Raw genomic sequence first — 12,779 nt, 5'->3', positions numbered from 1 at the left:
CCGTTAGTCCCTGGCATGGGGCTTCTCCTGTTTCTCTGAATGATTGTGATGCACAGTGGCTGTTGCTGAGGTGCTGCAAACCCAGGTTCTTAGACTTTTTTTTTCTCTCTCTTTTTTTTTTTTTTTTTAGGTTTTTGTTGTAGAGTGCATGCCCTCTCCAGAGAGACAGAAAATGAGAAATCACCGCCCAGAGGGAATGGCCACGTCCCAATCCCCTCTCCATTCTTTTCTCGGGACTTTGGGCATGCATGGACACGTGCCTAACATGATTTTCGAGCCGCTGGGTCCAGGAACTCAAACCTCAGTCAGCCATGGGAATCCAATGCCTTAACCACCACGCCATCTGCTGGCCTCTAGATAGTTTCTTTTAGAGGAGAAGTTCCCAGGGGCTGAAGAGAAATTTCTTCACTCTTCTCTTTTGCATCCTGCCTGGAAGGGCCTTCTTTGACTCTGTTAGAACAAAAATGCAAACGGAAAAATGAAATGAAGAGGCTGAAGGGAGTAGGTGAGGGGTAGGTGGTGTGGGGTCTTCAGGAGAGGGTTTGTGTCATAAGCAAGATACGTTTTCCCACTCTCACTGAGCCAAAAAGGTGAAGCTGGAGTGACCCTTTCTCTGGGGGCACCAAACAGGACCTCCCCTGTCCTCTCCATGGCATGTCTTCTCCCACCTGCTGCCTCATAGCTGAGGTCCCACAGCTTGCTGAGACCAGCCTGGCTGGGATAGACTTGGAGGGCCATGCGATCAAAGAGTTCTGCAGTTTTACAGGTGAGGGTGTGGAGGCCAGCCTCACACCAAGGCCAGCCAGCTGGTGAATGGGGACCACGCCGATTGGAGGGTGCTTTCTCCACCTCCCTCTTTGTCTTTCCTGGTCAGTGCTTGCACTTTCTGGCAATTAAAAAAAAAAAGCTTCCTAATGTAATTGAACTATTGTACAATTTATCGTGACTTATTTAAGTTTTTGGATGTTTGGAAAATTTACATTTTTTCTGATACATTATACACAAAGATATGTTTGTATATAAACTGACCATAGTCCATATTTTAGCTTATTTTCTTAGGACAAAATCCTGGGAATGTCATTGCTATATAAAAGAACATGAGGGACCAGCAGTTAGCGTAAAGGCTGTGTCGCTGGACTCCCATGTAGTTGACCGTGGTTCAAGTTCTGGACCCGGTGGCTTAAAACTCATGCCAGGTGCATGTGCATGCATGCCCAAGATCCCGAAAGGAGGAGAAGGGATAGCGGTGTGGTCATCCTCCCTGGGGGGTGATTTCTTGCTTTCTGTCTCTCTGTCTCTCTATCTTTCTGGTGAGCGCACGCACCTTATAGCAAAAAATCTCGCCTATATAAACAAATAAATAAATAAAAGAACATGAAACTGGGGACCAGCAGGTGGCACAGTGGCTAAGGTGCTAGACCCTACCACATGGCTGACTGCAGTTTGAGTCCTGGAGCTGGTGGCTTGCTTTCTCACTTTCCCTCTCTGTCTCTCTCTCTTTCTCTGTCTCTCTCTGGTCAAATTAAAATAAATGAATGAATAAATAAAATGAAATAAATAATTCTTAAAAAAAAAGAACCTTTTTTTTTTTTTTATAGCTCATGACTGGTAATGTCAAAGATGTTTCCAGAGAAACTGCAGGGGTTTCCTACCACTTACCCCACACAGGCTCCTGTATTGACTATTACTATGTTTTAAAATCTTTCCTTTAAAAATGATGCCTCGGGACCCGCAGATGGTGTAATGGTTATGTCGCTGGACTCCCACATAGTTGACTGTGGTTTGAATCCTGGACCTGGTGGCTTGAAACTCATGACGTGTGTGTGTGTGTGTGTGTGTGTGTGCCCGAGATCCCAAGAGGAAAATAGGGGAGAAGGGATTGTGGTGTGGCCATCCCCCCAGGAGGTGATTTCTCACTTTCTGTCTCTCTGTCTCTGTCTCTTCAGCAAGTACACACACCCTATAGCAAAGAAACTCTCTTAAAAAAAAAAAAAAACCTCTGTTTTAATTTGCATTTCTTTGATTTTGACTGAAGTGTATATTTTATTTTTTTAAGATATATTTTTTAAAATTATTTTAAAATTTGCTATAGGATACTTGTGCTCACCAGAGAGAGAGAGAAAGTGAAAAAGTGAGCCACAAGGTCCGGGACTCGAGCTGCGGTCAGCCACGTGGGAGTCCAGCACCTCAACCACCACACCACCTGCCAGTCCCGAAGTATATATTTTCATTCTGTTTACTTCCTATTTGCATTTTCTCACTTGTGAATGTTACAATCTTATGTCAAAGAATTTTTTTTTTTTTAGTTTTGCTATAGGGGTGTGTGCTTGCCTGAGAGAGACAGAAAGAAAGAGAGAAAATGAGAAATCAGTCCCGTCCCCAGGGGGATGGCTCTGCGCAAACCCTTCTCCATTCTCCTCTCGGGAGTTTGGACACACAGACACATGCCTGGCATTATTTCAAGCTGCTGGATCCAGGACTTGAGCTGTGGTTGACCATGTGGGAATTCAGCTCCTTAACTACCACAGCACGTGTTGGCCCCATTTTCTTCTTCTTTCTCTCTCTCTTTTTAAAAAATAATTATTTTAATTAAACTAAATTAATGTATTTATTCTAATTTGACCAGAGAGGGACAGAGAGAGAGAGAGAGAGAGAGATATACCCCCACCTCTATCCTGAGAGGTTCTAAGAACAAAGAAACCCCAGTAACAATGTACATCTCACACCCACATCTTGGCCTCTATACCATCCTCTACTAAAATGAGCCAGGACTCTCAAAGAAATGGCTGCAACCAGGACCGTCACAGGGAAAGCAAGATGAGCCTGGGATGTCTTACTGTGGCAGAAGCAAGGATGTGCTTAATGAATGTTTAAAAGACACAGAGCCAAATGCTTCTCACTGGCCAAACCTAATGCAAATTGAGCATGAAAACAAACAGAGTATAATCCACTGAATAAAAGGAGAACATATACCTGCATAATGGTTAGAGCCACGTGATGGTGTAGCTAGACTGGTATGGGAGAGGTCCTGGGATCATAAATGGTTTGATGAGGAATGGAATATTTACATAGATGCAAAGTACATCCCCACAAAATACTTACTAATGACAAAGGTGAAAAGAGTAATTTTATGGTCTAGAAGCTTGAATTAGAGAATCAGAGGAAACATCGCCAGGCTTAAAGCAAATCCCTAGTATACACTACCTGCTAGGATGCAATGAGAAGGACACAGCATAGCTTGGGGATGCTCTTATCCAACATACAAAGGTACGTTAACTATAGCCTGTCATGCCAGCACGCACCAAAGGAGAAGAAATCTACAAAGAATGGATCTGTAATTTCCAAAGCTGTCAAGGTCATTGATAATTTTATGCTCACCTTCAAAGCTGCCTAAAACCATTAATGTAGGACTCTTCCCTCAGAGCACCCCTTAACTGTCTACTTTTTTTTTTTTAACATATAGATTTTGGGGCCAGCAGGTGGCATGGTGATTAAGGCACTGGACTTTCACATAGCTGACTGAAGTTCAAGTTCTGGACCCAGCAGCTTGCTTTCTCACTTTCCTCTCTCTCTCTCTCTCTGTGTGTGTCTCTCTCTGGTCAAATTAAAATAACTAAATATTTTTTTTTAATTAAGAATAAAAGATGAGGTCTGCACTTGATTCGCCTGGTTATATAGTTTAATTTTGGCTGTGATCAATGGGATAGAAAAATAACCCAAACTTGCAGCAAACATGGGCCTGAGGTTGAGAGACCTCACATTCATTTTGATGATTTTTGGTACAGGGAGGAAACACATCCTGGGGGCTAAGCAGGATCCAGGGAGGTATGCCTGATCCTGGTCCTCTCTGATGTTTGCTTGTATTTCCTTTTCTTTTTTGGAGAGGTTTTTGCTATAGGGCTCATGCCCTCGCCAGAAAGACAGAGAGAGATAGAAAGCAAGAAATCATCCCCCAGCGGGGATGGCCACGCCGCAATCCCTTCTCCTCCATTCTCCTCTCGGGATCTTGGGCACGCACGCACACGCGTCCGGCATGAGTTTAAGTCACTGGGTCCAGGACTCGAAACGCGACGACTACACGGGAGTCCAGCGACATAGCTATTATACCAACTGCTGGTCCCTGCTTGTATTTTCTTCCTCCTGCTGTATTGTATTCTTTGTTGTATGAGAGATTTATAGAAGTGTACTTTGTGGAATCTTCTTCCTTCCAGTGATAAAACCCTGTGGAACTGTTGGAGTCATGAAAGTGAAAGAACAACAACCCCTTAGTTGAGTCTGAAGGACACACAAGAACTAAATGCCACCGTAAGTTGGAACCAGACCCTCTTGTCTTAAAGGACATTGTTTGGGGAAGTTGGCAAAGCTTGGATGCGGTCTGACAATTACATGTTAGTTATGGGCCCGTTGGTGGCATAGTGGTTAAGGTGGCGGCTGAATCTCACACGGCCAACTGCCTGCTTGAGTCCTGGACCTGGTAACTTGGAAAGCTGGCTGCATGTGTGTATGTGTATGCCCAAAACCCAAAAGGAGGGAGAGATGGAAGAAAAAGGATTGCAACATGACCATTCCCCTGGGAGTTGCTTCCTCTCTCTCTCTCTCTCTCTCTCTCTCTCTCTCTCTCTCTCTCACCAGTGAGCACATGTGCCCTCTGGCAAAATTAAACATGTATAAATAAATAAATGTTAGTCACGCTTTGAGACCCACTTTCTGATTTTGATGGTTATACTGTGTCTATGGAGGAGACTATCCTTGTCTGCAGGAAATACACATCAAAGTATTCGGAAGAGATGTCCATGGCTTTCTCACAAATAGTTCTGAAAAACGTTCTTTGTTTTGTACGAGTCCTTATGTCAGTTTCAGATTGTTCCAAATTGTGTGTGTCCATGTTCATGCACACATAATTTTAAAATAAATGATAAAAGCGGGACCAGCAGATGGTGTAATGATTATATCACTGGATTCCCAGGGAGTTAACTGTGGTTCGAGTCCCAGACCCAGCAGCTTAAAACTCACACTGGGTGCATGTGTGTGTGCCCAAAATCCCAAGGAAAAAGGAGAAGGAATTACTGTGTGACCTTCCCTGGGGTGTGATTTCTCGCTTTCTGTCTCTCTGTCCCTCTCTGTCTCTCCAGGGAGCACACACACCCTATAACAAAAATCATTCTCTCAAAAAAACCCAAAAACAAAAACAAAAACAAAAAAGAAAGAAAGAAAGAAAAGAAAAGAAAAGATAGAAGCAATACAAACTGAGACTACTTTGTGACATCTGTTGAGTTTACTAGAGTGTTCCCCATCTGGACATGAACTTGTTTTTCAACTTGTGCAAGTTACCCCTGCCCCTCTGGGGACCAGCTAGATCAGGCCTAATTACCAGGAAGTCATCAGAAAGAATAGCTTGTTGTTAACCACTATATAAATGAAAATTGCTTTCAGTAGTTGCTCTTCAATAACAACATAAAATAATTTTCTAATAGATTGCTCCAAGCAGAGTTAACAGAAGCCACATTACCCAAAACTAGAATTTCTTTTGGTTAAAGGCCTCCCTTTCTGGCTCTCTGAAGCTTAGCCCGATTTTGGACCCTACTGGGACTTGCTTCAGATTCCCTGTACATCTCTTCTTCCCCCTTCTCCACCAGCCTCCACTCCCAATCCTTGTTTCCGGGTTTCCTGCTCCTCAGCACTCACTTTTTTTAGTTTTGTACGAGGGGAAGTGTGAGCTTGCCAGAGAGAGCCAGAGAGAAGAGAAAGCACTTCCCATGGGGAATAGTCACACCGTCTTTCACACTTGGGATCTGGGGCATGCATGCACGTGTGCCACACAGCTCCTGGACTCCAGCTGCACTGTTGGCCCTGTGGGAGTCGACTGCCGTACCACCAGGCCCCGCAGCAGCCCTCTGCCCTCACTTTTACATTCATGATAGGGTCTGACCTTGTTGAAAGCTAAATCCGTGAATGGAGAGAGAAGGCAGCTGAGGTCTTGCCAGGGGCTCTTGTGTGCCCAGCTGTGTCTTAGACGCACAGCAGCAGCCATCTAGATCCAGTTCACCCCCTCAATTGTTTCACGTTAACTCGTGGCCTATTTGACCACCGCACCCCCTGAGTCACAGGCCCCTCACCTCCTCTCCATCGCTGCGATGGTCTCCACCAGGGGCATGTTACGAGTCTCCGTCAGGAAGCAGACAGTCAGTCCCGCCAGGATTGAGGTGGCCCCGAAGCCCACGGGCGGCAAGACGGCATTGAATTCCCCAAGCGTGGTGACCAGGGGCGCCATCAGTCCCCCCAGACGGGCATTGACTGAGCCAAAGCCCATCCCCATCTGCCTGGAGGAGGTGAGAAGGCAGGTCAGTGGGTGGTCAGTGGGTGGCCTGGACTTCCTGGAGGGCAGGACTTTGGGGATCAGAGGGCACAGCAGAAACGACTACCCACGGTCCCTGCTTCGGCAAGCCCAGCGGATCTCAACCTGGAGCACCTGCCCCCCACACTCACCTGATCTCCGTGGGGTACAGTTCTCCAGTAAATAGGTACACACAGATGAAGGAGCTGGCCAGGCAACCTTTGCCCAGCGCAGCCTGGGCTGCACGCAGGGTCTGCATGTCTACACAACACGAAGGAAGGGGGAGTTGTGGGGGGAGGAAGATTGGCAGAGGGGACACTTTGGGAGATTAGGGAGACCTAAGGGGCAGTGTGGAGTGGCGACACAGAGCTGGGATTTCCACCACTTTAGGTTCCCACCTAAACTCCCACCAGAACCCCAAACTGCCCTTCTTTGATGTCTGTCTTGTTCCTCCCATTTTTTTGTCTTGTGACAAGCTTTAGAGTCGTCAGGTCTGGTTTGGAATCCCAGCTCTGACCCAGCTGAGGGAACTTGGTTACTGTTACTGACTCTAAGCCTCCCTGTCCTCATCTCATCTCCTCACAATGAGGAAAATAACAACACCTGCTTCAGGGGTTGTCACAGGGTGGACATGATTTGTCATGAGTGCAAAGTGCGTAGTGCTCATTAAATGTTTGCTGTTGCCATCATCTTTAATATTAATATGTGATCCATGCTGGGCAAAGCTGGAGGTGGATCTTGGTATGAAGACACCATTGAATGTGCCTTTGTCTCATGGAAAAATAAATAAATAAACTTAAAAAAAAAAAAGCTCAGGTTCAGGTCCAGGAAACATTTGTACTAACATGGAAAAGCATATTTATGTTGTAAGGTATGATGAGGAAAGGATATTTTATTTATGTACACATGCACATATGTACACATATAACTATGTTATTAGGTAAAAAGAGATATATTATATATATATACACCCACACATACAATATCTCAATTATATAAAATACAAAAATTATAAATAAGGGGGCCAGCAGGTGGCATGGTGGTTAAGGCACTGGACTCTCACATGGCTGACCACAGTTTGAGTCTTGGACCTGACAGCTTGCTTTCTCACTTTCTGTCTCTCTTTGATCAGATTTTAAAAAATAATAATAAATTAAATTAAATTAAAATAATTTGTAAAAGAACTATAAATAAGAAAAAAAATTAGAAGACAAGATGTCAAAGTACTAACAATAATATCTATTCATTTTACAGGTGAAGAACCGAAGCACTGAGAAGTTAGACAACTTGCCCAAGGCCATGGGGGCAAAGTTGGGTCACACCTGGGCATATGATTTAGTATATGCTCCAGGTCGCTGATGTACAACCCTGACTTGTTGCTGGAATCATTTCACAGTGTTTAAAATATTAAGGATTGGAGGGACCAGCAGATGGCATAATGACTACATCGCTGGACTCCCATGTAGTCAACCGCAGTTCAAGTCCTGGACCCGGTGGCTTAAACTCACGCTAGGCACGTGTGTGTGCGTGCCCAAAATCCCGAGAGGAGAATGGCAGACAAGGGATTGTGGCATGGCCATTCCCCCTGGGGAGCAATTTCTCACTTTCTGTCTCTCTGTCTCTCTCTGTCTTTCTGGCGAGTGCACGCACCCAAAGCAAAAATCTCTCCAAAAAAAAGAAAGAAAGAAAAGAAAAACTTCCTGATCAAGTCAGTTTCTGTTCACACCTAGAAACTCCCCCCAGCCTGATTCCCTCTTGGGATTTGTTGCCCAGCAGATCCTAGAGGCTCCCAGTTCTCCTGTCAGCCCCCATCTGTGCCTCCCAGTGAGCGTAAGGGCAGAAGCAGATGGCTCACCTTCGGGCACAAACATGTTAGCGATCACCATGAGCCCCGCCAGGATGAGGAAGGAGGCCACTGTGACTCGGCGGCCCACATAAATCATGGTGGCTGTGGCCACCAGCATGGCAGGGATGTCGATGATCCCAAACAGCGCCTGCACCAGGTGTATGCTGAGCCCAAACTTCTGCAGATCCATGGCTAGCCCATAGTAAGCCACGGAGTTGGAGAACCTGGGAGAACAGAGGCGGCAAAACAGTCCTATTTCACCCCCAGTTCACTGGGAACTTTCTGTTCTGTACTAGCTCCGCAACTTTATTATGAACATAGATTTATTTCAAAATACAAATTTTAGAGTCAGCAAGTGTGGTGGTTAAGGCAGCTGGATCCACATGGTTGACTGAGTGTTCAATCCTGAACCCAATGACTTGAAAAACATGCCAGGACCGTGTGTGTGTGTGAAGCGTGCACGCATGTGTGTGTGTGTGTGTGTGTGTGTGTGTGTGTGCCCAAAATTCCAAGAGGAGAATGGAGAAGAAGGGATTGAGGCATGGCTATTTCCCCTTAGGGAGTACTTTCTCATTTTCCCTCTCTCTCTGCCTCCAGCGAGTACATGCACCCTATAGCAAATTTTTAAAATTTATATATAAAAAGGTAACCTGTACAGTAGAAGAAGATATTTGCAAAAACCAATATTTCCAAGAAAACTGTTCCCAGAAAATATAAAAATTCCTATAAAGTAATTAGGAAAAAAGAAAACCCAGTAGAAAAATTAGCAGAAAATTTAGTGGTGGTTAAGGTGCTGGATTCCCATATGACCAAACACATTTTGAATCCAGGACCTGGAGGCTTGAAAATCACAACAAATATGGGACCATGTAGTCAACCGTGGTTTGAGTCCCGGACCCGGTGGCTTAAACTCATGCCGGGTGCATGTACTTGCGTGTCCAAGATCCTAAGAAGAGAATGGAGGAGAAGGGATTGTGGCATGGCCATCCCCCTGTTTCTTTCTAGTGGGAGGAGATAGGCAGAAGGGACAGAGGGTGTGATCCCTGAGGGCTTATCAGGATGGGACATCGTACATTCCGGAAATGCTGCCTGGGTGATTCCAATACCATCCCTCCCCCAGGTGAGACTCCCTGCCCAGGTGTGGGGTCCCTGGGTCAGCACAATCTCTCATCTCTCACGTCTCCACACCCCGCAGAGGGCCAACTGCTGGAGCAAGAATGTGAGAGGAGGGAACCAGCAGTTAGCGTAATGGCTATGTCACTGGACTCCCACGTAGTCAACCGCGGTTCGCATCCTGGACCCGGTGGCTTAAAACTCACACCGGGTGTGTATGCGTGCATGCCCAAGATCCCGAGAGGAGAATGGAGGAGAAGGGATTGCGGCGTGGCCATTCCCCCTGGGGGGTGATTTCTCGCTTTCTGTCTCTATGTCTCTCTCTGTCTGTCTGGCGAGCGCATGTGCCCTATAGCGAAAACCTCTCCAAAAAAAAAGAATGTGAGAGGAGACTAACTCACAAGGCTCACTGGCTCTTCTTTAAGAGCATTTCAGAGCAGAGTTTGTCAGTGGGGCCAGAGAGCATGTCACACCAGAGGTCAGAGATCTGGGCCTTTGCCCATCACCTACCAGACCAACATGAGACAGCAGGTGACCTTGCGGATGGCCGGGGTTCGGAAGAGGTCCAAGATGGAGTTGGAGGTGCGGACACTGGCAAACTCACTCTGGATGTAGGAGCTCACCACCTGGGTTGGGGAAGTCTGGTCAGTGGAGGCAGGGGATCTGGGTCCCTGCTGGGAACCTCTTCATTTGTGGGAAGAAGAGTCAGGGTCAAGGTCTCTGGTAAGATGGCTGGCCCTCATCCCCTCCCCATCCCAGGACCGATGACTCTCACAGAGCTGTTTCCAGGACTTTGAGATGAAGCAGAGATGCCAACGTGAGTCCCAGCACTGCCAAGGTCTGTGGTTTGGGAGGGACCCTCTCCCCATTCCTGGTATAAACTTCAAGACTGCAGGTTAGACGGAACCCTGAATGGCCTTTAGGGAATTTCCCATGAGGACATAAGGAGACGGTCATGACCTTTGGCCAGAACCCTTCATTACTGGCAAACAAAGCCACAAAAATGTTTCAGCCTCTGGCCACAGATGGGCCAGTATGGTCACAATGGCAAATACCCTAATCAAAGTGACCACCATTCTCCAGACCCTACCCTGCCACCCCTCCCACATAAAGACATCACGTCTCTCAGTAGGGTAGGCAGAAGTTCCTCTAACTTCAGACCCCGCCGGCCATTGGCCTGAATAAAACCTTCTTGCATGAGACGGTCACTCTCTGAGTCCTTTGCTGAACCTAGCACTGTCAGACAGTGGCTGAGAGCAGGGACCCCAGTGTGTCTGCCACGCCCATGGTGTGCTCTAAGTAAATGACCCAACTCATCCAAACTTCGATTTCCTGGATGGCAGAGCTAAAGCATTAAGCCAAGTCATGTATGTGATGTTCTTAGCACAGTGCCTGGCATGGGGCTCCATCAATGATACTGTTGAGAATAAATGGTAATAATCTTCTAATAAATGATACTTTGGATATTGATGTTCCAATCATTTTATTTGGGATCACTATTTTAATATCTTTATTTTATTAAAATTTTTACTGAATGCCAATGTGAGTAGGGTTATTTCCTTATTGGACGGATAGATAGACTGATAGAGCTGTTAAATTCTTTATCCCAGATCACAAAGCCATTCCATGTTTAACCATCTTTCCCACACCTGCCAGTTCTCTTTGTTCCCAGCCTTGACCCCTGGATGGCAGGTGAGTCCTGGGCAGCTGCTAAATCCTAACATAACTGGAGGCTTCCAGCAAGACTAACAACCGTTCCTATTCTTCCTTCCACTCACTTACCTCCTTGGTCAGCCTTTCCCCTTCCTCCTTTCTCCCATTCATTGCAGCCACCTTCTGCAGGTTCTGAACAGCTAACTGGGACTTGCCGTGAAGGAGGAGCCATCGAGATGACTCTGGCAGCCACCTGGGACAAAGAGAAGGATGAAAGGCCCAGTGCTGGTGGAGCTTATTCCATTCCCCTAAACCCAAGTCCACCTTCGTCCACTTCCATTGAGACCCTAAAAATGGTGAAATGTCTTTCTGTCTGCAGAACCAGGGAGCCTCAGGGACATGGCAGCTTCCGTTTCTTGCAGCCCATCAGAAAATCATGGAAGGATACTTAGAGACTTGACAGGACTTATAACTGTGACAGACTCAGTGTTGAATCTGGTTCTGACCCCAGCTGTATGGTCTTGAATAAATCATGAACCTTCTCTGTGCTATGCCTGCCTCAGTTTCCCTCTTATAAAATGCCACAAGGTTGTTGTGAGGTACAGAGGAGTTGATGACAGCAAAGCACTCAGTATGTTCTGGAACTCCACACTAATGCATGGTATTTCATTGGAGCTTCCCAATAGCCATACGTGAGTACTGGGGAACCTGGGGCCCCCATGAGCTCCTGCCATCCTTTGCATCCCCATCGAGCCCACCAAGTCCTAATCACTGCGTACCCCAGCCTCTCGTAGGGCCAGGCGATGGCTTGGCCAAAGAGGAGCATTCTCTTACCCCCTCCACCCCCCCACCCCCGCTCAGGACATACCAAGAATAGAGGGAAAAGATCAGGAAAGGAGCAGAGACAGCAAACTGCAGCCACCGCCAGGGGCGGATCAGGTATGCCACTCCAGCCAGGATCAGCTGACCCATAGTGAAGGAGTACCCCAGCAAGATACCCGCCACAGTCCGGCCTCGGGTGGGCATCCACTCCACAACTGCAGAGAAAACAACACACTCACTGGGATTTTCTACCCACATAGGTGTGTGGTTCTCCCCACCTCTTTTATTGTGACTCTGTGGCTACTTAAATTCATACCAGGGGGACCAGCAGTTGGCGTAATGGCTGTGTCACTGGACTCCCACGTGGTCGACTGTGGTTTGAATCCTGGACCCGGTGGCTTAAACTCACGCCAGGCACATGTGCGTGCATGCCCAGGATCCCGAGAGGAGAATGGAGGAGAAGGGATTGCGGCATGGCCATCCCCCATGGGGGGTGAATTCTCGCTTTCTGTCTCTCTGTCTCTCTCTGTCTTTCTGGGGAGCACATGCGCCCTAAAGCAAAAGCCTGTCCAAAAATAAATAAATAAATAAATAAATAAATAAATAAAATCACATCAGAGACCCACTGAGAGCAGGCAAAGTTGTCCCTACCTCACTCTTTATTCTCACTAAAACCATGAGAATATTAGGAGAAATCGTGATAAAGTTTTCACAGTTTTAAAGTAGGGAAGGCCTTTTCCAGAACCCAGAAGAAACTAAAGAAAAAGTCAACACATTCAAATCATAATAAGAAGTATCTGTGCCAGAGCAAAACAAAGTAAATGCCACACACAAAATCATAGCAGCACAAAAAAGGAGACACATTGTGATTCAAATATTGTAACACAAATAAAAGGCTAATTCCTTAATATTAGAAGAGTTTACATAAATCGATTTTTAAAAACCCAACGAGCCAAAAAGAAAATGGGTAAAGGACGTGAATAGTTGGTGGAAAAGAAAGTGTAACGGCTG

The 12,779-nt window shown here is 46.3% G+C and overlaps 1 protein-coding gene across 1 annotated transcript in view; it reads right to left on the bottom strand.

The window, feature by feature from the left end:
- Positions 1-353: 353 nt before the first annotated feature.
- Positions 354-12,779, bottom strand: part of SLC22A20 (solute carrier family 22 member 20) — a 20,277-nt gene continuing 7,851 nt past the window's right edge. Inside the window, 7 exon segments of the mRNA XM_006149882.1 lie at positions 354-450; positions 6,117-6,320; positions 6,487-6,595; positions 8,190-8,404; positions 9,804-9,919; positions 11,076-11,199; positions 11,815-11,983. Of these exon segments, the coding sequence (XP_006149944.1) occupies positions 354-450; positions 6,117-6,320; positions 6,487-6,595; positions 8,190-8,404; positions 9,804-9,919; positions 11,076-11,199; positions 11,815-11,983 (1,034 nt within the window).

The sequence above is a fragment of the Tupaia chinensis genome, unplaced genomic scaffold, assembly GCF_000334495.1.
Source record: "Tupaia chinensis unplaced genomic scaffold, TupChi_1.0 Scaffold000273_1, whole genome shotgun sequence".
Taxonomy (NCBI): Eukaryota; Metazoa; Chordata; class Mammalia; order Scandentia; family Tupaiidae; genus Tupaia; species Tupaia belangeri.
This window is presented reverse-complemented; position numbering and strand designations above follow the sequence as displayed.